At 50.7% G+C, this 27,059-nt stretch overlaps 1 protein-coding gene across 2 annotated transcripts; it reads right to left on the minus strand.

Annotated features, from left to right (window-relative positions):
- Nucleotides 1–1,332: 1,332 nt before the first annotated feature.
- MYLK2 (myosin light chain kinase 2) lies at nucleotides 1,333–20,000 on the minus strand. Of its 2 annotated transcripts, none has more exons than XM_064475796.1 (13): nucleotides 19,764–20,000; nucleotides 14,781–14,880; nucleotides 13,751–14,306; nucleotides 12,597–12,898; nucleotides 10,962–11,067; nucleotides 10,317–10,410; nucleotides 7,967–8,076; nucleotides 7,740–7,881; nucleotides 4,410–4,480; nucleotides 4,179–4,307; nucleotides 3,548–3,700; nucleotides 3,269–3,401; nucleotides 1,333–2,306 (listed from the first exon to the last, which is right to left on the minus strand). In XM_064475796.1, the coding sequence occupies exons 2-13, from the start codon at nucleotides 14,830–14,832 to the stop codon at nucleotides 2,226–2,228; spliced, it is 1,929 nt and encodes a 642-aa protein (XP_064331866.1). In that variant the 5' UTR covers nucleotides 14,833–14,880; nucleotides 19,764–20,000; the 3' UTR covers nucleotides 1,333–2,225. The 2 variants fall into 2 exon arrangements, with proteins under 2 accessions (XP_064331866.1, XP_010992195.2); XM_010993893.3 differs by lacking the exon at nucleotides 19,764–20,000 and adding an exon at nucleotides 14,978–15,178.
- Nucleotides 20,001–27,059: the final 7,059 nt, after the last annotated feature.

Genomic DNA, 27,059 nt, shown 5'->3' on the forward strand with positions numbered 1-27,059 from the left:
CTAGCAGGTGGCGGGCGGGCGGGCAGGCAGGCAGGGATCCACAGCCCTAGGGGCCTTGTGCATAAGCACATCCTCCAACAAGAACCCAAACCAGGCTCCCCAGCCCCCACAAGCCCCAAATGCAAACCCAAGCAGGCTTAGACATCAAAGGCCCCTATAGCCTGCCCCATGTGACACCTGCTACAGTGGGACTCTGAACCCATCTGCTGGAACAGGGCAGGGGTCGGGTTGAGGAGCTGGCCTGGCCCTCCAGGCCAGGGTCCATGGAGGCAGGGAATAGAGGAATAAAGGATCAAGGTCTCCTTCTATGATTTCTCAGAGGCAGACAGGGTAGCGGTTAAGAGCATGGGCTCTGGGTCCAGACCGGGTAGAAATCCTGGCTCTGCACCGACTAGCTGTGTGACCCTGAGCAAGTGGCTTAACCTCCCTGAGTCTTGGCTTCCCCATCGGAGAAATGGACATAACGCCTGCCATGCAGGGTGACTATGAGCAGTCCGTGTGATCACAGAGCTGGGCCAGGGCAGGCACCCAGCAGGCACTCAGCTCAGTGCCCGTGAACTCTCATCACTGCCATTCCTGCTGGAACTGCTACGCCCCCAGCAGGCCGCCCAGCTGCCTCACTTCAGCCAGTCCACAGTCATCCTCGCAGCCGGAAAGCTGCACCCTATTAGGGTTAATCTCTCTTGCCCTCTGGGCTGCCCCGTCCAGCAGATGGCACCCCACCCCCTGCACTGCAGGCCTGGGGTGGGGCGGTCTGGGGCCCATGGGAGAAATGAGAAAACAGCTGTCTCCCACAGGACTCAGCATCGCACACCTGCCCAGACTCCTGGCTCCACCTGGAGACTCTGCTTTCGGCTTAGACACTTTGTTCTGTGAGAAGCAGGGTGGGTTCCTGGGCAGAGCCTTGCTCTGGGTGACCAGAGTTCATTCTAAGCCCCAGGTTCTGATTTGTTGACAAGCCTTCAACTTCCTTCCCCTCTCTAAGCCTCAGTTTCCCCCTCTGTAAAATAGGAATAATAATAATATCTACCTCATCACCTTGCTGTGAGGTGTAAATGAATGAATAAACACACAAGCACTTGAATAAAGCCTGGCACACAGTCATTACCCATGAACGTTGACTGGTGCTGTGACCCTCCCCCACTCCCCCAATGAGCAAACTGAGGCACAAAAGGGGGTAGCCACTTGCCCGGATTACGTGCTGGGCAGCCTGGCTCCTGAGGCTGCTTCCAGAGCGACAACACTGCATATGCAGTTCCACTAAAGTGCCTGGCCTGCAGAAGTGCTTGGGGAACAGTGGCCGACTGTGACCTCACACACACAGAGAAGGAGGCCACATACAACCTGTACATTTATTTACAAGGCACAAGCTGAGAGCAGGTTGGGGGCTGCCCCACAGCCTCCCCACTCCTCCTGGGCCTGCCAACCCTATCATCTGAGGCTGTGGGTGACCCTTGGGATGGGGGCCCAGAGTGGCTGGGTTGGGCCGGCCTGGCCCTCAGGCAAGCTCGGGGGTGGTCTCCTCTGTCCCCCAGGCCTCTCCCCTCCCCCTCCACCAGACTTGGGCTGGGCGTCCTCTCTCTCATCCTCTCTCTCACTCGCAGTTCCTGTGTGTTGGTGGTCGCTAGGAAGGTGGGCGGAGGCCGGGCCCAGGCCAGATGGTGTGTGCTAGGCCTTATCTGTTGGGAGTGGGGAGGCGGACGGGGGCATAGAGGTCCTTTTTCACAAAGGCTGCTCTGTCTCCCTTGGCAGCTGGGCCTTAGGAATCAGCCGTCTGCCTTCCTGCCCCACCAAGGGCCTCCCATCCACAAAGGCAGAAACCCCACAAGCTGGGACCCCCCCAGCCCTCCCACTCTGGCTAGGAGCAAGCCCAGGCCAGGGATGCCCCAGGTGAGGCCAAGCAGGGGTCACCGAGCAGCAGTTCTAGGAGGGGGAGCTGGGGCGGGAACCACAGGGCCTTTGGCGTCTGGGCTCTGGCTGATGGGCCAGAGCTCTGTCTGGGGAGGCATTAGCAGGATGGAGTCAGGCCACATCCGAGGCAGCTCATGTCGGGGAAGCGGTCACTGCACGGGGGCGTGGGGAGCCCCGAGCCTCCCAGCCTGGCGCTGCCTTGTCCTGGCCAGCCTGCCCTGGGGACCTGGCCCATCTGCTCCGGCTTTCTGGGCTGTGTGGCCTCAGCCCCGACCACCGTGCGGCTGCGTCCAGGCATCAGCTGCTCCAGGGGCTCAGACCCCCAGAGCCATCAGTGCCCCCGAGCTGCTGATCTTCTTGAAGCGGTTGGCAGCGCTGACAGCAATGAAGTTTTTCTGAGGGATGAAGGAGAGAGGTCCCAGTCAGCAATATGGCAGAGGAAAAGCTGTAGGGCTACTGAGTGTCTCCCAAGGTCCCCTTTGTTCCAGGAGGGCCCAACGCCAGGGTGGGTGCAGTGCCCTAAATGGCCACAGGAGGCGCCATGACACTGCAGCCTCCTGGATTCCTGCTCTCATTCAACAGATTCATCAGCCAACTTGAGCACCACTCTGCTCAAGACATTCCAGTGGTTCCTATCGCAGTCCAAGTGAAAGATAAATCCCTCACCATGGCCGAGTCCTTCCATGCCCTGCCTCATGTTCCTCTTCAACATCTCCTCTACCCTCTTGCTTATTCCAGCCTCACTGGCCTCCTACCTGTTCTCTACACTTGACAACCATGCTTCTGCCTCAGGGCCTTTGCACCAGCTGTTCCCTCTGCCTGGGACACTCTTCCCTCCAGTACCAGCGTGGCTCAGCCCTCACCTCCTTCAGGATTTTGTTCACATGCTCCTTCTTAGTGTGCCCTCCATGGCCACACTATTTAGAAGAGCAGTCTCTCCTTGGCACTCCTGAAGATCTTTATTTTTTTCTAGAGCCCTTCCTTAAGCCCTTTTAATAACTCCCCACCTCCTACTAAAAGTAAGGCCACAAAAGACTGAAATCCTTGTCTCTTTGTCCATTAGTGTATCCCCGGTGCCTAGAAGTAGTAGATGCTCAAGAAATATTTGTGAAATGAGGGAGCAAAGGCTGTGATGGAGTCAGAGACCTTTTCCTGAGCCCGAGCCACAAATGGATGCCTTTCTCAGGGTGGAGGGAGTGGGTAGAGGGCCACCACCCAGTGCAGGAGCCAGCCCAAGACAAAAAGAGAAAAACTAATTCTGTTTTCCAGACAGAACCAGCCAAGGCAGGACTGGTGGGGCCAGAGCTCTTCCTGCCCTGTACCCCCTCCCTCCTCCCCCCCACCAGCCCAGTGGTACCTTCCAGCGCCTCTTCATGAGGTATTTCTTAAGCAGGATCTGGGACTTGAGGCGTCGGTTACAGCGCTTGGCTTTCTCTGCCAGGTTGTTGAGCCAGGGATGAGCAAGGCACTGGGCAGCATTCATCCGGGCCCTGTGGGGAGGGGGCGGTCCAGTAAGGGTGGGTGGCATCCAGTAAGGCACCACCCTGCTGGCCTTCCAGCCCGGTTACCCACCCAGCTGGCACAAGCACACACTGGGCTTGCACACACGGGGTTCGTGTCCTGGGGTGAGCCTCACCGCTGGTCCTTGACGATGAGGTTGGAGACAAAGTCTTTGGCTTCATCTGACACAGCCTCGAAGGTCTCCTCATCAAAGTACCAGTTGCCCGATAGAACATTGTTCAGGGTCTCCGTGTCATCATCTCCCAGGAAGGGGGAGAGGCCACTCAGCCTGGAGGGAGAGGATGGCGGTGGGTAGGGAGGTGAAACTGGGTCAGGGATGCAGGCAGATCCTAGGAAGTAGCACGGAGTACTGAAAAGACCCCAGCCTCTCAAGTGAGACAGACCTGGGTTCAAATCTGGCTGGGTGACCTTGGGCAAGCCACTTTCCCTCTCTGAGCCTCACTCTTCTCATCTGTAAAATGGGCTTAATCATCCCAGCTTCCCAGGGTTACAGTGAAGAAGAGGAATGATGGGTGCACTGGGACATCAAAGGTCTGCTGTCCAGAGCCCTGGGCTGGGATGCTATGCCTTGGGAGGCTTTGGTTTCTCCATCTATAAAATGGGTACAAAGTTCCCTTTCGTGGTCCTCCCTAGCACTCCCAGTGCTCAGCAAACCCCTGACTGAGGGAGTGGGTAGGTGGAACCAATCTCGGCCTCAGCCGCCCACCACATACCCCCCGTAAACACCACGCTCTTTCAGGACTCACAGCATGTAGGTAATGACCCCCATACTCCACATGTCTGTCTTATCGGAGATTTGGTCGTAATTCACCACCTCAGGTGACAGGAACTCTGGGGTCCCAAAATTCACCTTCAGCTTCTCATTGGGGTTATACCTAGAGGTGAGACAAAGAGCTCAGGGAACAACTTCCAGCCATTTCCAGGCACCCTCTAAGCTTCTCCCTGTCACCCATCCTCCCTGCCCACCAGGGTGGTACCTCCGTGCCAGGCCGAAGTCAATGATCTTCACCAAATGGCCCGTGGTGTTGACACACAGGATGTTCTCTGGCTGAGAAGAAGGGGGTGGCCTGGATTGACCTCTGACCTGGCTCACCCTCCCTCCCCGTTCAAGTCCACCCAAGTCCCAGGCTCCCTGGAGCAGAAACCCAGGCCACCAGAGTGGACAGCCTATTAGGGACCCTCGGACCTGCCTGCTTCAGGCATAGAGGAGAATCCGGAGGCCTGAGAGGGGCTTTTCCAGGGAAGGAACCATCTTCTCCAGGCTTCCTTGTTCCCCACCCTCAGCATCTAACAAAGCACCCAGTAGGTTCTCAGCCAAGGCTCCCAGGAAGCCTGTGCCCCAAGCACAGGGGAGCATGAGAAGTCACTGCAAGTCTAGTCCCTCCCTCTCTGGGCCTCCATTTCCTCTTCATGTGACACAAGGACACAGGGCTAATCTGAGGTTGTAAGGCAGAAACTTTTTAAGTAGTTAACAATGTTTAAAAGGCAGATTTTACACAAAAACTCTGATTTCCTGATTTTTCAGCACCTCCTGAAATACTGGAAGCCCCAGCAACACGGCCACGCATGGCTTGAAGTGAGTTGCTGCTGACCTCTGAGACTGGCCAAAGGCCTCCACCTCCGGACCTGGCCATTTAACAGACTTTTGTTCTTCGTCTGCACTCTGTGGGCATCTTTTTAGAGGCCCCACGACAGGCTTTTGGAAGGTCCTTTCAAACTACTGTGCTCACTCAGAGCAGGACGCTAGTGACTTCAGTAGCTCTACCTGGTGTTCTACCAAAACAGGGAAGGAAAGAAAGGCCCCAGCTGGTAGGGGAAACAAGGCAGATCCAGTATACACACACACACACATACACACACACAATGGAATATTACTCAGCCATAAAAAAGAATGAAATAATGCCATGTGCAGCAATATGGATGGACCTAGAGATGCTCATATTAAGTGAAGTTAAGTCAGACAGAGAAAGACAACATACAATATCACTTACACGTGGAATCTAAAAAAAAAGATAACAAATTTTATTTACAAGCCAGGGACAGACTCACAGACATAGAAAACAAACCATAGTTACCAAAGGGGAAAGGAGGGGAGAGATTAATTAGGAGTTTAGGATTAACAGATACACACTACTATGTTAAAATAAACAACAGAGACCTACTTTATAGCACAGGGAAGTATATTCAAATTCTTGTAATAAGCTATAACGTATGACTGAAACATTATGCTGTACACCAGAAACTGAGACAATGTTGTAAACTGACTATACTTTAAACTTTTTTTTGAGGAGGGGGTAATTAGGTTTATTTATTTATTTACTTACTTAATGGAGTTACTTGGGATTGAACACAGGACCTTGAGCATGCTACCAATTGAGCTATACCCTCCCCCAAAACTGACTATACTTTAATAAAAAAAAATTTTTTTAATAAAATCTTTTTAAGCTATCATGGTCTGAAAATACATGTATCTATATGTATATATATTGAAACACTTTGCTTTACAACTGGAACTAACATTGTAATTCAACTACACTTCAATTTTTAAAAAAAGACCAAAAAAATTAAAAAATAAAAAAAGACAGACTCAGACCTCCTTCTTGGGGACACGGGACTTCCTGAGAATCCCTGCAGCTAGAGGCCTGGGCAGTGCCTTCAGGCTGTGGTTCATCCAACTTACTTGACCATGAACTCTTTTACTGATGAAAAACATTGCTGTCCTGAAAAAGGCACATTCTAGGATACAGAAACTTAATGTTGAGCTTCTTCCTAGGACACTGCAGTTTAATCGGGGTCCCTGCTCTGCCCCAAAGGAAGTGGCTTTCACGGGAGAATGGCAGGTGCCAAAGCCACCGTGCAAGCATCGGCTCTGTCCAGAAACTCAGGAGGTACCCTCACTCCTTCCTTTCCCTCTGCTCTCCCACATCTAGACCATCACAGGTCAGGCAGGCTCTATTTTCAGAATGTGTCCATCATCTGACCACTTCCCATCCCTCCCCCACTGCCATTGGTTCCAGCCCTGTCATCTGTCTCCTGGCTTATTATGACTGCCTCCTAAATTCCCTGCTGCCACGGTGGCCCCATAGATACCCATCTCCTTACCCTCCCTTGTCAGTGAGAATGGTAACAGCACACCCAACCCAGTGGGCTGTCGGAAGGAGAACCCGGAACAGCTCTGAGCAGCTCTGAGCCCTAGTAACACGGAGTAGGTGTCAAGCCCCAGCAGCAGCATCTCCTGCTCCGGTCCCAGACTGCTTCTCCAATTTCACCTCGTGCATCTCCCCATTACTCTCAGGTATTTTTCCATAACACTTTTAATGGTCTAAAATGACCTAATCATTTTGTCATTATTGTAGGGATGTCTGTTTCCCCCACTGACCTGGAGGCTCCACAGGATGGGGGTGTGTCTTCATCATCCCTATGATCTGGCTCGTGTCCAGCACTGCACCCAAGAACAGGTGCTCAGTATGTATTTGTCAAATGAATACATGAAAATTCTATGCACTTTGCTGATAGGTGCTAACCCACCTCAGTGTTCATATTCCATCTTCTCCTTGCCTTGCCACTTACCCCACAAACATTAACAACTGTTGTAAGGACGGGGGAGTACCCGGCACTCATGGGGCTCTCCGCCCTCTCCACGCCACGGCTGACGTCTCCGACAGCCACTGCCAGCTGATCAGAGTTGGGATCCATGAAATCTACTTGCTCTCCCTGAGTTGCTACGGGCAAGGTACCAAGCAAGGTCAGAAGAGGGGTATAAATATTCTTTCCCTAGAAATTTTTGTTAGCGCCTACCCTCTGCGTACGGCCACACCGATGCTGTACTTATCGATGTATCTTTTGGATTCCCCTTCCAGAGCATAATCTCCACGAGGGCAGGCATTTTTGTCTATTTTGTTCACCGCTGGATCCCCACCACCTAGAATACTGACTAGCACAGAGTAGGCCCTCAACAAATATTTGTGGAGCAAATGAACTCACGTTCACAGGGGCCTGCACTGATGTAGGCGCTTTTGCAACACTTGTCAGTAAGTTTTATCTGTGAGACACTGATTGTGAGGCTCACAGGACTTCAAGGGACCCTTTCAACAAATACTTAGCACTAAACTAGGAACTCCTGAGAGCTGGGACTATGGCTTTTTTGCTCTCTGATGTATCTCCGGCTCCTGGTACTTAGTGAGTGAGTCTACAGATGGAGGGCCAGATGCAGGAAGAGAAGGAGGGGTAGGAGGCTGGTCACAACACTGATTGCAGATGATGGGATGCTGCTCCTGACCCCTCCCAGGAGGCCCCAACCCCAGTACCTTGAGGTCCAGGTGTAGAACCCTCATCTTGTGCATGAAGAGGATCCCGTCGCAGATCTGCCTGACAAACACCATGGTGTCCACCTCAGTCAGATGATAGTCCTCATCCACAATCCTCTCGAAGAGCTCACCGCCCTCGATGCTGTGTGCACAGACCCCTCTACAGGCTTGTTTCCGGGCCCACTGTCACCCCCACCCGGCCCCCAGCCCCTGGGGCTGGCACTCACTACTCCATGAACAGGACGATCTCATGTGGGGTCTCGATGGCCGCATAAAGCTGAATCAGGTTGCGATGGTTCAGCTGGTTCATAACCTCGATCTCAAGCTTCACCATTTCCTGGGGACCAGGGAAGTCAGGGGTACCATCCGGGATCGTCACTCCCTGCCCTCCACCTGCCACACCTGCGTCCTGGACCAGACCTAAAGGACCTCGCCTAGACCACTGCCCTGTCTCCTCGTCCTCACTGGTCTCCTTGCCTCCCACTTCTCTCCACTTTCAAGCCTGTGCCCTCACCACCCCCATCATTCCTGCTGAGACATCTTTCCTTTGCTGGTTCTTCCCTCCCCCTGCTGAATATTGGGCCCCACCCTCCCCGCTCAACACTCCCCTCCCCACACTCTCTCCCTGGGCATTCTCTTGAAATGCCCTGTGACTTGAAATTCCATCCAAATGTGATTGAGTCTCAAATCAGACACCAATATCTCCAACCACCTAACTGCCATTCCCTTGGATGTCTGCCTGACAGGCATCTCAAATTTCTCGTGTCCAAAATTAAATTCTTCCCCACAATTGAGTTGCCCCAGCTTGCCCATCAGCAAAAGGAGGTCACTCTTCACCCAGGTGGGCAGGACAAAAAGGCAGGCGCTGTTCCAGACTCCTCTCTTATTCTCGCTTCCTTCCACCCCACACCCAAGCCATCAGTAAATCCTTTAACTCTGCCTTCAAACTAGATTACAAACCCAGTAATTTCTCACCTCCTCCACACTGCCTTCCTAGTCAAGGCCGTTATTATTTGTCACTTTCAAAAAGTTGGCCAGCCAGTGGTCACATTCATGGCTTGAAATCAAGCCACCGGTAGGAATATTTACACCAGGGAAATTAGCAAATGCTATAGATCAGGCGTCTCCCCAGACCTGTGCCCCCAGAGCATCACATCACTGCCTGGACTGCTCCGTTTCTCCCGTTATTCCATTCCTTTGTTCATATCCCACCTGGCACACCACTTCCTCAGGGAAGCCTAACCTCCCCACCTACCTGAGCGGCCCCATCGGCCCCATACTCCTTGTTCCTACCTGGCTTGACTTTCTTTCCTAGCACTTCTCCTCAGTTCCTGACTCCACACTTTTTCTTTTGGTTTGGTTTTAGTTGTCTGTCCCTCCTCTGTACGCCAGTCCCTGAGAGCAGGGACTTTCTGGTTCACTGACATTTCCCTAGCACACAGCACAGAAAAAGTGCCCAATAATGAATGAAGCAATAGCTGACTCCAATTCATTTACACAGCACATTTGTCTTGAGCACTGACGCTGAGCCAGGTCCATGGTAGAGGCCTGGGACCCAGCTGTCAGTAATAAGGATTCAGGCCCTGGCAAGCGGGAGCAAGAGAGAGAGACAGAGTCACATAGACAATCTGTGCTGTTCCAATGTGCTCAGAGCCACCATGAGGAATTCAGGGCTCAGCCTCCCTCCAAAGCTGCTTCTCATGCTCCTTCTGGGCTCCAAGCCTCTGCAGGTGCTGTTGTCTCTGCCAGAAGTGCCGGTCACCTCCCTTCTCAGCTCCCCCGGCCTCAGCTCAAGGGTTCGCAGCAGGCACCTGCGCTGCTGGCCCTCTGGCCTTTCTTCCACAGTCCCCTCTGCTTGGCGCTCTCTCCCCTGCCTTCCCTTCACCACTGGAAAACAGCTTCTCCTTCTTCAAAGCCTTCAGTCAGGAGACAGCTGGTCCAGGAAGCTCTCCTGACCCCAAGGGTGAGTCAGGGGCCTCCTCTGTGCCTCCTACTCCCATCCCGCCCTTTCTTGAATTACAGCTCCCACTGCACCAGGCCACTAGGTCACCACCACTCCTCGCACACCCGACTGCCTCACTCCGTGTGAGCCTCTGCCTCATTCACTCCTTCCTTCCTTCCTTCCTTCACTCCTGAGCAAACATTGCTTTCGGCCTCCTCTGAATCAGGCCCAAGCCAGTGCTAGAGGCAAAGCCCTAGAGGCCTGTTTACCCTGGGGCCCCCTGAGGGCGGGGACCACACTGGCTTCCCCTCGGGATCTCCAGCGCCCAGCACAGGGCCAGAGCCTGCGCTCTCGTCAGCGCTTGATGACTTGAACCAAACAGAGGGCATGAAGGGGAAATGGCTAGAAGGGGAGGTCCCCAAGGTAAGTTCACTAACTGAGGGGTCTGGTTTATGGCCAGAAGCGTCAGGCCCCTGTGGCAGGGCTGTCTCTCTGTCCATCTGTCTATCTGTGTGAGGTCTTCGGTGCATCCAGGTTCACACACCAGGTCCCAGATGCAGACACGTGGGTCGAGGGAGGTAAGAAGCACCCACTTCAAGGATCCCTCCCCCTCCCACACAGCCAGCCCCCACTACCTTGTCTTTGGGTGTCTGTTTCTTGATGACCTTGGCTGCCAACTTGAGGCCTGTGGCTTTCTCTACGCAGGTACAGACGGCTCCAAACTTGCCCCTGGAGAGGGAAGAGGCTGGAGTGAGGGAATTCTAGGGGGCATGGGGTAAGGGGATCGGTCCTCAGTTCCCTGTGAGATGGGAATGCACGTCCCAGCCAGCTCTGACTCCCTCCTGAAACTGTGAGCCCTGCTGCAGGGACAATGGCTGAACCACACCAACCACAGGCCCAGGAAGGATAAGCTCATCAAAGGATGGCCCCTGAGATGCAGCTCACAGGCCCTGGGCCCTGAGGGCACCTTTGGGACTTTTAATAAGGCAGGAATCACCTTGAGGGGGTCAGTGTGGTGCCTAAAACTGAGACAGACAGGAAAATACTATGTGCTTCCCATGAGAAACACTGAATGACCGATGGTGTGTCTATGTGAGCGACAGTGAGACGAAGACACGCCAGCCATGTGATACCCTGCACATGACAAGTGCAGCCACATGGAAGAAACTGTGTCCACGTGGCTCCTGTCCAATTGGGGTGTGTCTGGGCCTTGTGTTTGGACCTTGTGTGGAGGAGATGTGAGGCCCCAGGGGCCAGGGGCTCAGGGTCCTAGCTCTCACCCGCCAAGCGCCTCCTTGGAGTTCAGGCTGAATTGACTGTTGACGTTCCCAGTCCTCAGCTCCACGATGCGGTGGGGGAAGGGAGCGGGGGGTGGCGGGCAGTCATCTGGGGAGCAGAGCAGAGCCATCACAGTCAGTGCCGAGGCTGCTGAAGATTCCCCCGGATACCAGCCCCTCCTGCCTGGCCTGGGCCCCATCCAGAGAAGTTCATCGAGCGGTACTTGGGGGACAGCTGGCTCCAGGACAGGGGCTAGGGGCACAGTTTCCAATTTCAGCTCTGCCACCAACACACAAAATGGCCTTGGGAGGCCTCTGCCTCTGTCAGAGAGGAGCTCAGCTTCTCCCGGCACAACAGTCGGGACGGCTGATTGGACTTCTCGGACCCTCCCACGTTATAAGGTATGAAGGCTCCATCCCAAGCTATGAGCATTTCCATTAAAGAAAGAAAAAGGCAATTGTAATGGTGGAGTGCCAGATAGGGGTTACTGTGTCTGATGGGGTAGGCCATGAGACCTACCCACCCTCCCCTCTAATAACACCACAAGCTGTCGCCACCTGTGGAGTGGGTGTCCAATCAGGACCCAGCCCAGGGGTGGGCATGGAGGAGCCAGGGATGGAGATGTTTGGTAAGGAGAGCCTGCCACCTAGTGACAACCATGGGGAACAGCAGGCCCTGGCCGAGGACAGCCTGAGTCATCGGGAATGGAAACCTCTTTATAAATAGCAAAAAGCCGCAGGGAAGCCGGGCTAGTGATAAATCAGATGGCCCTTGGAGGTTGTTCAGGTCCATCACTCGAGGATGTGATTTCTGGGTGGAGTGGGCCCGGAGGTCTGTGCCGCTGTTCAGGGGAGGAGGCAGGGCTCCTGGCTGCCGCCCAGCCGCCAGGCCCTCCCACCCTGTCTGGGTGGCACTGTGCCACTCACCAGGCAGGCTGGCAGGTCTCCCAGGGCACCTCGGCCTGGAGGAGGGGGGCTGTCAGGACACTCTGGGCTCTCCTGACCCCATCTCACCCCACCCCCCAGCCCTGCCCAGGCCCTTTCCCTATTCACCTGGTCGCCAAGCTCACTCATGCTCAATGGCTCCCTGCTCCCTGCTGAATAAACCATCATCACTTAAGGCCACTCCGCAGTCCTGCCCCATGTCATGTGCCCAGCTTCCTTGGTCACCACTCCCATATACAGACACCTGTGCCCCTTAGTTCATGAACCCTCTATGGCTTCCATGACCTCCTCACCCATCCAGGATACAGTTTAACTACCAAAGCCTGGCATTTGAGTGCTTCTACAGATTGACTTCAAATTCCACTGTCCAGAGAATTACTCCAATATTCTGTCTGATTTTTTTTAACCCATTTTAGCTTAAGTAAAAGAAAGTAAAAAGTGAGCTCTGGAGTCAGGCTGTCCTGACAGGTTCATATCCTGTCCTGGCTATGGGGTTGGGGCACTCCACTCCCCTTCTTTTTCCCCATCTATAGCAGGGACTAGACACTCGCACTTCCTGGGACTGGGTGACACTTAGATGAATTGGGCTGGGTGAGGTGGCTCAGAGTGGTTCAGTCCTCTAAATCGAAAGGCAAGGGGAGACATGGCGAGCCCCCTCCCTCCTCCCTTGGCCCCAGGGCAGCCCCAGCCTACCCAAAATCTGGAAGCAGTCCTCTTCCCTGGGTGTGGGACTGAGGGCCTGCTCCACCTCCGATCTCTCCGAGGGAGCAGCCTGGAACTCGATCCCCCTTGGGGTGTCCCCTTGCACCTTAGCCTGGTCAGCCTGGCTTTGAGCCTCCTCTCCTGCTTCCTTCTGGCTCCCTTCCGGGGTGTTCTTCTCTTCCTCTGCTACCTTGGCTGGCCCGGGATCCGTGGGGCCGGGGGTCACAGGGACCCCTTCAAAGATGAGCTCTGATGCCTCATTTGGGGGCTTCTCAGCCAGCAGCTTCTCAGGGCTAGAATGTGAGCATACAGAGGTGACGCCCTCAGCAGCCACAGTCCTGCCGGCAGGTCTCCCAGAGCCTCATCTGAAATCTGGAGCTAATACAGCCCTGCCCCCCACCCCAAACCGCATGGGCTAATGCATCTGAACACAAAATCAAGGAACGTTAGTAACACCATAAATGTCTGTGGCTGTTATCTTGACTATCAATGCATTAATAGATCATTAATAACTATTAAAAGGATGGTTGATCTGGTTAACCAGTATGTGACTACCATTAGACAGGTTAAGTAGCTCTTGATTCATAAAACTGTGGCGATGCAATGGATTAATGTATTTAATGATATTAATTTATATTACCACATAATTCAAACTGATATGGTAAGTGTTATTATTGTGCTTTATAATGAATATATCATTAATAACCTCATTAATATGATTGGCACTCAGGTAAGTATAATGGATTGCATCATAAGACAGGTGCTATATTATGGTTATAAAAGTAATAATCTATCAGTCTGGTTATTAGTCACCTTTCCATATTATATCAATAATTATACTAAGAAGAAGGGTTATCTTTTCCTCCTGACATCTCAGTCCTGCCGTTGGCAAGACCCCAGCTCACGCGGTAAGGGGAACACTGGACTCCAGGTGCCTAGAGAAGAGGTTTTTGAGGAGCTCTCTGGCCTGACATTCCAGGCTTCTGTGAACTATCACAAAGTCCTGGTTTCTGCAGGAAGACCACGTGGTCAGGTTGATACCCAAACTCAAAGTCAGAACTACCCAATCCAGCCCTGAATGTGATAGGGCCTGAGGCAGAGGGGCCTCAGGACCCTTTCCCAACTCCCGGGCAGGGGCCATTCACCTCGAGAGGGCAGCAGGGCAGCTGGGGCTGTGCAGAAAGGCGGGTGAGCCCCTCCTGGCTGCTGACTGGCCCTCTGCCACCTTCTTGTGCGCCTTGGGTTCTCCAGGGTCCTGGCTGCCTGGGGCCCCCTGCTCGGCATCAGGCTTCTTGACACTGGCCTTGGCGGTCGCAGTCTCCTGGGGCAGGGCCGCCGGCTGCCCAGCACTGCCCTCCGCAGGCCCCCCACCCAGGTTGCCTTCTCCCTCAGGGCCCTGGCTGCCGGATGAGGGTGGGGCCAAGGCACCATCCCCTTTCTCTGGGGCTGGGACTTCAGCATCTGTCTTCAGCGTGAGTGGAACAGGTTCTCTCTCTGGGTCTGGAGGGCCAGGATCCTTCTCAGGGTCTGGGGGACCAAGTTTTTTTTCTGGGTTTGAGGGACCAAGTTCTTTTTCTGGGTTTGGGGGACCAAGTTCTTTCTGTGGGTCTAGGGGCCCAGGATCCTTCTCTGGGTCTGGGGGCCCAGGGTCTTTCTCTGCAGCCAAGGGTCCTTCACCTGCTGCCCCTTTAGGTGCCTTGTCTGCAAAGGAGTGAAACACCAGTCAGAATCCACCCTTCCCCTCCTCCTTCCCCAGCCAAGCCGGGCAGAGACCAGCTCTGGGCCCAGGTCCCCACCCATGCCACAATTTGCAAGTGCTTGTCCCACTGAGCCCCTGAGGCCACTCAGTGGGCTCAGAGATGGGCTACCAGGACCTCAGAGGCCGTGTGTGGGAGGCTCAGGTCCTCTGGTGGCCCTGATGCCCCTGTCATCCGTTGCTGAGTGTTTAGGTGCCACCCAAGGGGACTTTACATTTTCCCAGTCTCTCCAGGGAGGGCTTCATGTAGGCCCTTGGCCCAGCCTCACCCCGTCCAGAGATCATTCTGATTTCTGGGTCCTCTGTGCGCCATACAAAAAGGCCTCAGGTGCAGAACTCCCACTGAAGAACCAGCTCAACTCTGGATTCAAACGCCCCTTCCCAAGCTCCTCCCTCCATCTCCTGCCCCAGCTTGGCACCTGTTGACAGGCTCCGGATTTCCAGCTCGACTGCTCCATTTTCTGTCGCCATGAGGTAGGGAGGCGTGTGCTTCTGCTTGTCTAACTCAAGTCTTTCTTGCTGCAGAAAGAAGAGAAAGGTGTGTCAGCCTGCTGGATTCCTCCTCTGGTCTGGCTGAGAGGAGGCCAAAGCCAGCTGACTGAGGGGAGAGAGGCACCTGGAGCAGAAAGGGGCAGCCTGGTGTCCGTCTGTCTCGCAGCGGCTGCCCGGGAGCAGTCCTGGGGCAGTTGTAAGGGATGGGGCCGGGTGGGCAGAGGCGGAGGCAGGGGCGCAGGCAGGGGAGGCGGGGACGGAGGAGAGGATCTCTTACACCAGGGGCCATGCAGCTCGGACTGCCACCACCTGTCACTCTTGGCCCCCGTTCAGAGGACACGGCATTCTTCCCGTGGACCGACTGGGGGGAGAGTGGTGTTGGAACAAGTGGGAAGAGGGAGGGGGCACCTGGGGCCCTGGGGGAGCAGTCTTTTCTCAGGCTTTGCCTGGTATCCCTGGCTTGACCAGGACTGGGAGCCAGGGGAAGGGGGGACCTGGAAGAAGAGGGGCAGGCTCTCAGGCCAGGTTCCCATTTTTTGAGTGCCTGCTATTAGGTTTATCCATTTTGTCTGAAAACATCATCTTGATAATCACTCTGTGGGGAGCTTTCATCCTACTTTCTAGATCAAGATGGAAGGATCAAAAGAGTGAGTAACTTGCCCAATGTCACTTCACAAGGAAAGCAGTTTTGCCAGAAATGTCTTTCTTCACAGCCCAAGGTCCTCTCTCTTCCCTAAAATTTCCCAGCCTGTGTCTCCCTACCGGGTACCCCCTTTCTGAGTCTCATAGCATTCTGAAAGTTGAAATGCTTCCTGTCTGTACCTGGGTCCCCGCCCTCTATGTGATTGTCCCCACAGCACGTTCTGGTTGAGCTTGAAATGTTGGAACCCCATCCTCTGGGCTCCTTCAGTTCCAGGCCGATCCCACCACTGACACTGTCTGGGAGCCCCTTCAGGATGGGGGCTGTATGTGTCCCTGGCACAAAGTGCACTCGCCAGTCAGAGTCTGGTGAGTGGACTGGGTCTGTGGGGCTACTCTACTGTGACAGCCCTTGCTGACATCCCCTCATTACGACTGTAGTTACTGAGCACATATCGAGTGTGAGCCCACAGAGGACCACTTAGGGCTCAGCCAAGGGCTTTCCCCAGCTCACTGGATCTTTACAAGGGACTCCAAGGGCCAAGAGCTAGACCATCTTACAGGTGCGGGAACTGATGTTGATAGAAAACCACACAGCTCTTAAGTAATTTCAAACTATCCAGGTTCATATCCAGATGAGACCAAAATTCAGGCTGGGACAACGTAAGGCTCTTTAATTGCTACACTTGTTACTGTTATGATTCCCAAATAATAACAAGCATTTCTTGAACTCTATTGAACGGGCCAGGCCCCGTCCTCCATTCAGTCCTTCCCAAAATCCTGCTGAGCAATGGCTGAGGAGCTCTGGCCATGAAGCTCTGAGACTAAAGACCGTGAGGCTTGGGCAGATGCCTTCACTTGTTTCTTCATCCGTAGGACACGCACCTTCCTCACAGGAGGAGGTACGTAAAGCATTTAGAACAGTGCACGGGGACTTAGTGAGTGCTGTGTAAACATCAGCTCCTTCATCCCCGTTTCACAGATGTGGCAGGAAAACTGAGTCATGGGGCAGAGTCACAGAGTTGGGCTGAACCAACTAACTCAAGGCTCAGCTCCTAACTACTCTGCCCCGTTGCTTCTCTCCCAGGGTGGCTGGTGGCATTTGCTAAGCACATGTACGCAGTGTGCTTGGCCCAGTACCCACAGCGGTGTGGGGTCTCGATAACGCGGACACCCCAGGCAGGGGCTCAGCTGTCCCTGTAGGCGCCTCCGCAGTCCCTCCTGCTGAGAGGAGAGCCTGGCCTGGTTCCGGATGCACAGGATTGCCTGCTGCCTGCCCGCCTGCCTGCCTGCCCGCCGGGGCTGAGCTCAGCTCGGCCAGCTGCTCCCTGGGAGTCCCCAAGCTTCTTCTCAGAGCTCCCTTGGACACACAGGGGTGGGGCACGGGGAAACCTCCTCCACCCAGCTGGGGGCTGCCAGAGCCCCTGCCCACCCTTCAGAAGGGGCTTGCCCGCCCTGCACCAGCTGCACAGCCACCCTCCTTGCCTCTACAGGGGCAGGGCAGGAAGTAGGGCAAAGCCAGGTCCAATTAAAACCGTCAGGGGAATTAAGGTCAGCAGGATGCAATTATGCCTGTTGGATTTAACAAAGCCAGAGGGAAGGTTTCTCTAGCCAGAGTTCACGGCTCCTTAGGCCTCTTGCCCTGGAAGGCTCTGCATTCCAGAAGCCCGAGCTCCCGGGCGCCCCCATCCCTGGGAGAATTTCTTGGGCATGGATGGGTTAATCCCACGCTGGCACTGCTTCCCTGGCTCCTGGAGGAAACAGACCCAGCCAAGAGGCTTTAAAAGGACCGGCTCAGAGGAGACATTTCCCAGCCTGACCCTCTCCCTGCTCGGCTGTGATGGAAAATCCAGGGAGTTGAGCAACGACATTTCTGAATCCAAAGACAGCAGCCAACTCCCCTCACGACTTTCCCTCCGGTCCTGATATGGGAGCCACTCAGGGCTGTTTTCTCTTGCCCTCTCCCACCTTGGGCTCCCGAGCCCGGGGCTTTGGCAGCGCCTCTCAGCCCCTGGGACAGCCCTGGTAAGGCTGCTGTCCTTACCGCAGGCCCTGTCCTTCCCTCCAAGGCTGGTAAGCAGAGATCTATAGGACATTCTGTGTGGCCAACTGAATGTAGATTTCTCTGGAAGTTCAAATGACACACTGTCCCATCCCAGAATTGCAGAGTTTTATTGCTAAGATTACTTCTGAATGCTCCACTCTGTGGCAAGGACCAAACTGGGGAAGAGCTATAGAATCACCACATAGTGCATTTTAGATGAAAAAAGGCTGTAAAATCATTCATGAAGCAGGATCCTTTTTTGTTGCTAAAAATATTTATAGAGAAAATATTTTAAGGGATATGTGTGTGTGTGTGTGTATGTGTGTGTGTGTACACACACATACACAGGTGTAGGAGTAGAGATGATTTTTATTTGGATTTTGCAAATATTTCTGATTTGCAAATTTCATTTGTAAACTCTTAGAAGATTAATAAATTCCATTTGTAACTCTTAGAAGATTAATAATTCAAAACATATCAACATGATACAAACTTGTGGTTGCCAAGGGGGAGGCGCGTGGGAAGGGACAGACTGGGAGTTCAAAATTTGTAGATACTGACAGGCATATGCAGAATACATAAGCAAGATTATACTGTATGGCACAGGGAAATATATACAAGATCTTGTGGTAGCTCACAGCGAAAAAAAATGTGACACTGAATATATGTATGTCCATGTATAACTAAAAAATTGTGCTCTACACTGGAATTTGACACAACGTTGTAAAATCACTGTAACTCAATAAAAAATGTTTAAAAAAAACATATCAACATGGACACGTTATTTCTACAATTCAACACAGAAAATGTTAAGAGCTACATAATGAGATACATGGGCCTTCAGAGGCAGAATCTTTGGGGCAGAGGATCAGGAATGACAGCTGACGGCATGGCAAGGGCAGGCTTTCTTGGTGCCTAAGCCCTGGAGTTTGTTTAAAATGGGGCCCCAGAAATCTTTTTAACCAGCATTTCAGGTGGTTTTCATGCACTCCCAAGTTTGAGAAGCTGTGAGCCATAGGGCCAGCTCTGAGGCACTACCGGCAGAGTGCTTGCAGGACACATAGTCTAACCTGGGCTGTGTTCTCAGCCCTGATGCCCGGGGGAAACATCTGGAGAGCTTTCCCAACTCCTGATGTCTGGGCCCCTCCTGAGCTCAATTAAATCAGAACATTGGAGGTGGGGCCCTGAATGTTGATATTTTTCCAAACTGCCCAGAAGATTCTGATGTGCAGTTAGGGTTGAGAGCCACTGCTCCGAGGCTCTCCCAGGGCAGGAACTTCACCTGTTTCCCTGGAATGTCCCCACAAGTTAGGGTAAAGTGGTGCACGTGGCAGGTGTTCCCTTCTGACTTGTACCAACTGTGCACTGTCCCGGTGTCTGGGGCTCTGGGGATCAGGTGCTGGCTCAGAACAGACAGGGACCATGTCGGTCAACCTTATATCCCAAGGACCTCGTACAAAAAGTGGTGCTTCTGTTGTGAATAATAATCGTTGTTAATATTTATTGTGCATTTACCGTGTGCCACAGATATTAATTCCTTTAATCTTCACAGCAACATCATGAGATAGGTATTATTATCACTTCCATTTCCGAGAGGAAACTGAGGCACAGAGGAGTAACTTGACCAAAGTTTCAGAGGTAGGATTCCAGTGGGACCAGAATTTAAACCCAAGCCATCAGGCTCAGAGCCCTTACTCTTAATTACTACTCCATACCACAAAGTAAATGCCTGGTGGAAAATGAATTTGTGGATGAGTGAAGAATTCTCAGATTATGTCTACAACTTGGTGGCCCTAGGGCCTGACATTCAGTAGGTGCTCTGTAAATGTTGAAGAATAAATGCTCCTACTTTGGTAGGGCCCTGGGACAATGAGAAACCAAGACCGGCCACTCCTTCATTCTTTCTCCCTCTCCCCGATCCCAGCCCAACTTCTCCGCAGCATAAACAGAGAAACCAAAAATAGCTATCTAATGACGTCAGAGGAACAAGGTCATCTGAAAATTGCCCATGGCCACTGGACACCTCCCTATAGGATCAAGTAGCAGGAGGGTACCCCAGGCTGGTGCAGCTGCTGTTCCAAGAACAGGAAATGTCCCAGGAGCAGACTTGGAAGCACTGCTTCATGAAGGCAGGACCCATGGGGGCGGGGGACAAACTCAAACATACAAAAGAGAAGCAAGACCCGAGTACAGAGTGCAGACCAGGAGAAGAGTAATTAGACTTTACCTGCACTAGAAGTCACTCCCACCACACGATCCCAGGAAATGACTCAAAAAGCGGGGAACGCATGTTCTGTCCTGGTGCACGGGATGGCTTCCTGGTCTATCGTTGTGCTATTTATAACACTTCAGGTCCGTCTGCTGAACTGGGCTACCACATGAGCCGGGGAGTGCACGGCAAGCCCTGAGAAGCCGCAGGAGAAGAGGGCCCCATCTGGGATGATGAGTGCCGTCCAAACAAAGAATGAGGGGTGGGCTGGGGCAAAGCACCTCCTGGCTGCAGCCGCTTGGCACTTGGACCCCCTTGGCAATTGTTCAGGCTTGCCGAACCTTGTGACTTAATTGACTGGCAGCTGCCACATCCCTGACAGGAACCCAAGCATCTGGCGTGGTCTGAGAGGCCTGCTGGGGGTGAAACGGAGGAGAGAGAACCTCTCCCAGCCTCTGGGAAGTGTAGCCAGAGGTTCCACAGCAACATCAGGCTCAGGGAGGGCTCCAGTCCAAACTTGCTCCAAAGTTCTGAGTTGCTAGCCCTGGCAGGTGACAGAAATAATCTCTTCTTCACCCGAGGGGCTCTTTGATCAAGGGTCGCTCAGTTCCCCAGAGTCAGGCCCAATCCTCCAGGAGCTCCTGAGAATGTCCATCCCCTCAAGGAATGCAACTGGGGTGGTGGGAAGGGCACCTGAGGGCACAGACTTGGGTCTAAATTCTGACTCTGCCACAGCAGTGTGACAGGGAAAGTAACTTAAACTCGGAGCCTCAGTTTCCTCACCTGTCATATAACTTGTTGGAAGGACATAGGGGAAAGCATTCTTCCTCCATCTTTATTCTGGTAATGGAGTCTTGGCTAAGGGAATAAACTCCTACTTAACCAACTCAGCAGCTCTCCTGGGTAACATCAACAGGCTGCACAGAAGTGGCTCTCTGGGGAGCTCAGACAGGAGGCGTGTTCTTCCCCTCCACATAGGCTCCAGGTTGGCCTGGGTGCTGAGGGTCACAGGAGAGGACGGCTGCTGGCTCCCTGGCCTACGGGGCCTCTGAGGTGGGAGACCCATTGTCTACCAGGACAACATCTCCTGTCCACCTTCTGGTGCAGTGGTCCTCACCCTGGAGGGCTTGTTAAAACACCGCTCAGGAGGTCTGGAGTGGGGCTGGAGAATTTGCATTTCTAGTCCCAGTGATGATGATCTGCTGGTCCGCAGGTCACACTCTGTAGACCACTGCCCCAGAGAAAAGTTCCCCAGCCCAAGTTGCTGAGTTTCCTACCTGCCAATTCCTACCCATTTTCCTGGGGCCTCTGGTAGTAGGAGTGCTTTGGTATGTATGTGAGGAAAACACACTCAGACCCAATGGTCAGTACAGCTAATATTTCAAGGAAAGGGAGATGCACAAAGTGTTAAGCTGTTTAGGGAAGGCAAGCGGGTATTGGCAGCCCCTCCCAAATCCTACCACAGACCTGCTGTGTTGCTTTCTGTATTCATCCCCAATCCCTTTATTTTATAAACTGAAAGATACTGTATAAAATATAATGTATTGTTATCAGTCAACTAACTGCTGATATTCCTAAGTGCTACCAAAGCGTCACATGGATTGAGGTTCCATGGGGACAGAAGTGGCTTAGTGGTTTGGGCAGAAGTGAAAGTCAGGATTGTTCTGTCGCATTCCTGACACCATTAATATTAAAACATTCCCAAGTATGAAACCATTAAGCTTCTTAACACTTCTAAGAAACCAATTCATAAAATATGAAGTGCACTTTACCTTTTACCAAGTATTTTAGCCTTAGAGGGAATAATCCTGGCCAAACCTAAACTCCAATTTTACTTGCCCTTTGTCAACTGTTACTTTCTTTTAAATTGAAGTATAGTCAGTTATAATGTGTCAACTTCTGGTGTACAGCATGATGTTTCAATCATACATACACGTATGTATTCATTTTCTATTGTCAGTAACAAGTTACCAAGAGGGAGAAAAAGTCTAATACCCAAGTAAGAAAGAGGGAGCCGACAGTGTAGACGTCAACCTCCAGCCCAGTAAGAATGAGATTACTACGAGCTCAGACTCAAACCCCTCACCTCTCTGGCTTGCACAAACTCCCCCGGAGTCTTTCTCCTGAGGAGTCTCACTGCTCCTCTCACTGGTTGCTGACCAGCAGCTGCTCGCCCCGTCTTGTCAGGTTGTTAGTTTTGGGTAAATAGCAGGGGCTTCTGGCAACCCCTGGTGACACATACCCACTGACAGTTAATACTGAATATGTAACTCAGGCAGGGTCACACTGAGTCACTTGGCCAACAGGGATGAATAAGTGCCCAATGTGACAGTCACCATAGATGCTGAGCATGCTTTTGGGTCATTTTAAAGCTAGGAGCAAATTCTCACCCATGGAACCAAAGGAATGGTCCTTTCTAGAAACATTGTTTTAACTTCTAAGATGAAGAAATTGAGACTCAGAGAATTCAAACAACATGCCCAAGGTCACAAAACCAGAAGCCACTCTCCCAACCCCCAGAGTTCATTCCACTAAATAACTCATGATCCTCCAGAAAGAACCTTGTGATAATTATCTTAAAACAATCCAAGTCCCTTTGATCACAAACACTGCAAAAACTGAAATGCAGTGGAGAGAAATAGAAGGGCAGCAAGGCAAGCTGTCAGTTTCACTGTAACATCCTTGAACTGCCTCCAACAATTGAAGAAACACTACTAGTAACCTCACAGCTTGGAAAAGCCAAGGATGGGAGGGACTTCCTTGCAGTCGTCTGTCAGAATTCATTGAGCATTCTGTGCAGTCTTTAAACAGTTCCAAGGTCAAGAGAAACATCAGAAAATATGTGTGTGTGTCAGAGGACATTATTCAGGGATTAGTCCCCTGGAGTGATCTGGGCTAGATTTCCGCTTCCAGAACAACCCTTGGAAAGTCCTCAATGAGCTAGCACACTGATCTCCAGCATACTTCATTGAAGTTCAAATGGAAATCTAGGGGCAGGGAGCTTGCTAGAGGTGCCCTCTTGCAGTGACTGAGCAGTTGGCTATAGAAAATTATAAATGTGAAAGTAGGGGCTGATGAACAAATTGCCTAGAAAAAAAATCTGAAAATATTCAAGCTCCAAAGAGCCTTATTTATCTTTCTAATGCAATCTCCTCTTTGACGATGTGGAAACTGAGGTCCAGAAGAGGAGAGTGCCTTGTTAAAGGTCACCCAGTGTGCCAGTGCCAGAAGGGAGATTATATTCCCTGCCTCCACTCTTCCCAAAAGACACATCACAGCCCAGCTAGAGTTAAGAAAGACAAAGGACATTCCCTTTCAAATCTGACCTGAAGGCTTTGAGGCAGCAATCTACTGTGTTAAGTCTGTCTTAAGATGTAGAATTCCAAGACTTTAAAATAACATAACTAAAATTCTCTCCAGAAAGGCCTTGCTAAACGCCAATTAACTTTTTTCACTGGGCATGAGTGTCAGTAACATTGAAATCATGCCAGTCAAATGGAGCTTTCCAATTTGCTAATGTGTATGCCAGGTGACATCATTAACTATACTTTTGGGAGGGACTTATGTTTCCTCTTAATATTTTAATTACAAAGATTGACTTAAGTGGTTTGAAACAGCCATTTGAAGTTTGGAGACAGATATGATAAATTTAGGGGAACAAACAAATCTGTCCTATAAATAGCCTAGAAAAATCCTTTGCAAAACAAACATTTTCAATGGGGAGAAAGCAAACTCAGAACAATGGGACAGTATGCTGCTGTTAAAATTGGTATTTACAGAGTATGCAGTAATATAGGAGAAATATTTGAGTTACTACTATGCTAAGTGAAAAAAAGCAGAATACAAAAAAAAATGTATATACATAAACAGAAAAACCCTACAATGTAGAACAAGACTAAAAAGTTCTACATAACAAAAGATTATGCAGAGAATCATGTGTTCAAGGATGATGGGACCACAGATCTTTTTGTTCCTTCCTCCTATTACCAATTTTCCAAATTGTATACAATTAACAAAAAAATCCCAATTTTAAAACTGAAAACAAAAATGTTGCAAAACCCAGCTGAGATTTTTCACAGAGCAAATTCAAAGTCATTTTCTTGTCGTTTAGTGACAGAAGAGGGTGTGTCTGTTTACCTGTGAGTGGAGTATGTCAGTGTCAAGTAAAATTGGCAAGACAAGAAAAATTCAAACATAAAAAAAAGTCTTCTCTGCCCTTTGACCTCCTCTCACCCCACTGTGCGCTATGTATCTGCATTATGCATCAACCAAACCTCGCCTATTGGCAGGAATACCTCCTCAACCATCAAGTGCAACATTCTTCTAGTACCAAGACAACTCCTTAAAAGATAACATTCCTTCTTGATCTTGTAAGGGGTCACACGACCCACCAGGATGATGCTTAGATCTGGATTAGGTAAACTGTCATTTATACATCATTTGATGTACAGCCCTGTCTCAAAAAACTTATATAACTGTGCCTTGATTTCTAGTGGACAAAACAGTTCTCAGAGCTTTCTGAGATGCTCTTCCTGGGTTATAATCCTCAAATTTGACTCAAATAAAAATTTTCAATTCTTTCTTAGATCGGCTGATTAATCTTTCATCAACATCAGTGTCAGGCCAGAGACTTTTCATCTCTCCTTATCAGCAAGCTTGACAATAACACCCCAATGTGTTTTTCATACCACAGTTTACAACCACTGACTATTTAGTATTTGACTCACTGAAAACTACGTCTCCCACCCTTGCTCCTGAAAGAAGCCCTGAGAATACCACCGGTGCTGAAACAAGCAAGGTAACAGTACTTGGCTATAACTCTTAGTTCATTCACACACCTGCCTGAGATGTTCTGGGACACGAGTCCCTTAACTACATGGGTTTTGGCAGATCAGACAGGCCAGGTTTTTCTTTCTGTTTAACGAAATTTTAAGAAAAAGGGAAATGGCAATTGATGCCTTCAGGTTAGGCTTGATCTGGTGAAATCATTCCTGATAAAACTGAGCATTTTCCTAAGCCCCTCCAACTATGGTTCCTCCAAGTAAAATGTCAGCATTTGTCAAGCCTTTTTAGGAAGCTGATACCTTCAGCACAGAAGAGCCATGCTTTGCCCTGAGCCCAGCCTCTTATTCTCTTGCAAGAAAGAGAACAGCAAACACCATTAGACATTTGTTTTTGATGTCAGTAACCTTCACTACAGCACTAGGAAACAAAGCAGGTATGCAGCAAGACAAAGAAAACAAAGGAAAAGTACATTTTTGTCCTCAGGCTTCTTTTTTGTAGCAACTACACTGGCCTCAGCTGGGTAACAAATTGTCCTGGAATTCTTGGCATTGGAGCAAACATGTCAACTCCCTGGTTACGCCTTCGTCACTGCTCAAAGTACCACACACTTTAACCTCCCTGCTCTTTCCATAGGCCGGGGTTTGTCCCACATCCAGGAAACTTTATATGTTGTCTAAACTGAGCATCCCACTAGGCTGCAAGGCAGATGGCAGCTCAGGATTCAGAATGTTGACTGATTCCTACCTGGATCCACACCACCAAGCTGTAACTCAGCCTGCCTGTGCAGAAATAGGAGCCCAGCCACGTGGCTGACAGCTTTTGTAACTGCTACTCTCAGCAATGAGGAACTTTCCCAGCAGACGAGATTCAGAAGGGAACTGAAAAGGAAGCATGTCAAGATTTATCTAAGGGGATACACAGGTTTAACCAGATATTCAAGCCAATAAGTCCCCAAGGCTCAGCTAAGCCAGGAACTAAAAGAACTAAAAGACCAGGTGTTGCTGACCTGCCCTCGAGTCCTTGGGACCTCAGGTCACTAGCCCAGGACATCACATAGAGGAATAGACCCCACTACAGGTCTGTCTCCACGTCACTAGATTCTCCTAAGAGGCTTCATACTTCAGCCAGGAAGACAGCTAGTACACACCCAGGGTAGCATCTGAACCACATCATTCAATGCAGAACACACACAAAAAGCACAAGGTACAGTGTGAAGTGTGATACTATTTGTGCAAAAATAAGAGGGAGCAGGTAGAAAGACATTTATGCTGAGGCCACCTCTGCACAGGAACACACTTGGCAGCACTATCCCTGGGTTGGGGAACTGAGCACCTTTGTAGCTTTAAAATTTTGAACGATGTGAATGCATAACCTTCAAAGGACAAATTAAAATTAAAGGCAAATGCATAATGCGATAATCTTGTTATAAAAAAAGAAAAATGTTCTATAAATCTGTGTATGTACATAGAAAACATTCTGGAAGAATATACAACTGCTATCAATGGAGGGGAATGGGAGTAGGGAGTGTAAGGAGACTTTCATGTTTTATTTTATAGTTTGTACTGTTTTCAAAAGGCAGTACAGTCAGCCCTCTATATCTACAGGTTCCGCACCTGCAGGTTCAACCCACTGCATACCTGTAGTGGGGTCTAGTTCCTCTACGTGATGTCCTGAGCTAGTGACCTGAGGTCCCAAGGACTCGAGGACAGGTCAGCAACACTTGGTCTTTTAGTTCCTGGCTTAGCTGAGCCTTGGGGGCTTACTGGCTTGAATATCTGGTTAAACCTGTGTATACCTTTAGGTAAATCTTGACATGCTTCCTTTTCAGTTATATGTAATCTAGAGATGATTTAAAGTATATGGGAGGATGTGTGTAGGTTATATGCAAATATGCCATTTTATATGTGACTTGAGCACTGGATTTTGGTATCCACAGGGGGTCCTAGAACAAATTCCCTGTGGATACCGAGGGATGACTGTATTACTTTCATAATTTTTACTTAAAAAAAAAAAGAAAAAATCTTTAAGAACTACAATCTCACCTCCAACAAGAATCCCTAAACTCCTGCAGCATTTTTTTCTGTCTCCTGTTATTCAATCACATCCTATCTTGCGTTACAATTACTTGTGTACAGGACTTATCGCTATCAAATGCTGGAGCAACTGTCACTGTAGCCTGTCTACCACTCAAGATCCACTTTCCAAGGACAACATTCAGTGAGAGAGAACAGGTAAGGAATAAAACAGCAGTCAAGATAGCAACAAAGCAATTACACAAGAATAAAATGAGCAACCAAAGCAAGAGTGAGCCATAATCTTGTATTAATTAGCACAAGACTATTAGCAATGGGAAACCACGACCAATCAAAACAACACTGAAAATAGTCTTTCCCAGAAATCGTGGGAATTCCAACAATCTGCATGTGTGTGTGTGCTAAGAGATTTGCAAAACTGCCAAGTGTGGCAGCCAGATTTCTCAGGAGAATTCAGTAAATTCCTATTAGAGGACATGGTCTTTGTTTAGGAAAA

The sequence above is a fragment of the Camelus dromedarius genome, chromosome 18, assembly GCF_036321535.1.
Source record: "Camelus dromedarius isolate mCamDro1 chromosome 18, mCamDro1.pat, whole genome shotgun sequence".
NCBI lineage: Eukaryota > Metazoa > Chordata > Mammalia > Artiodactyla > Camelidae > Camelus > Camelus dromedarius.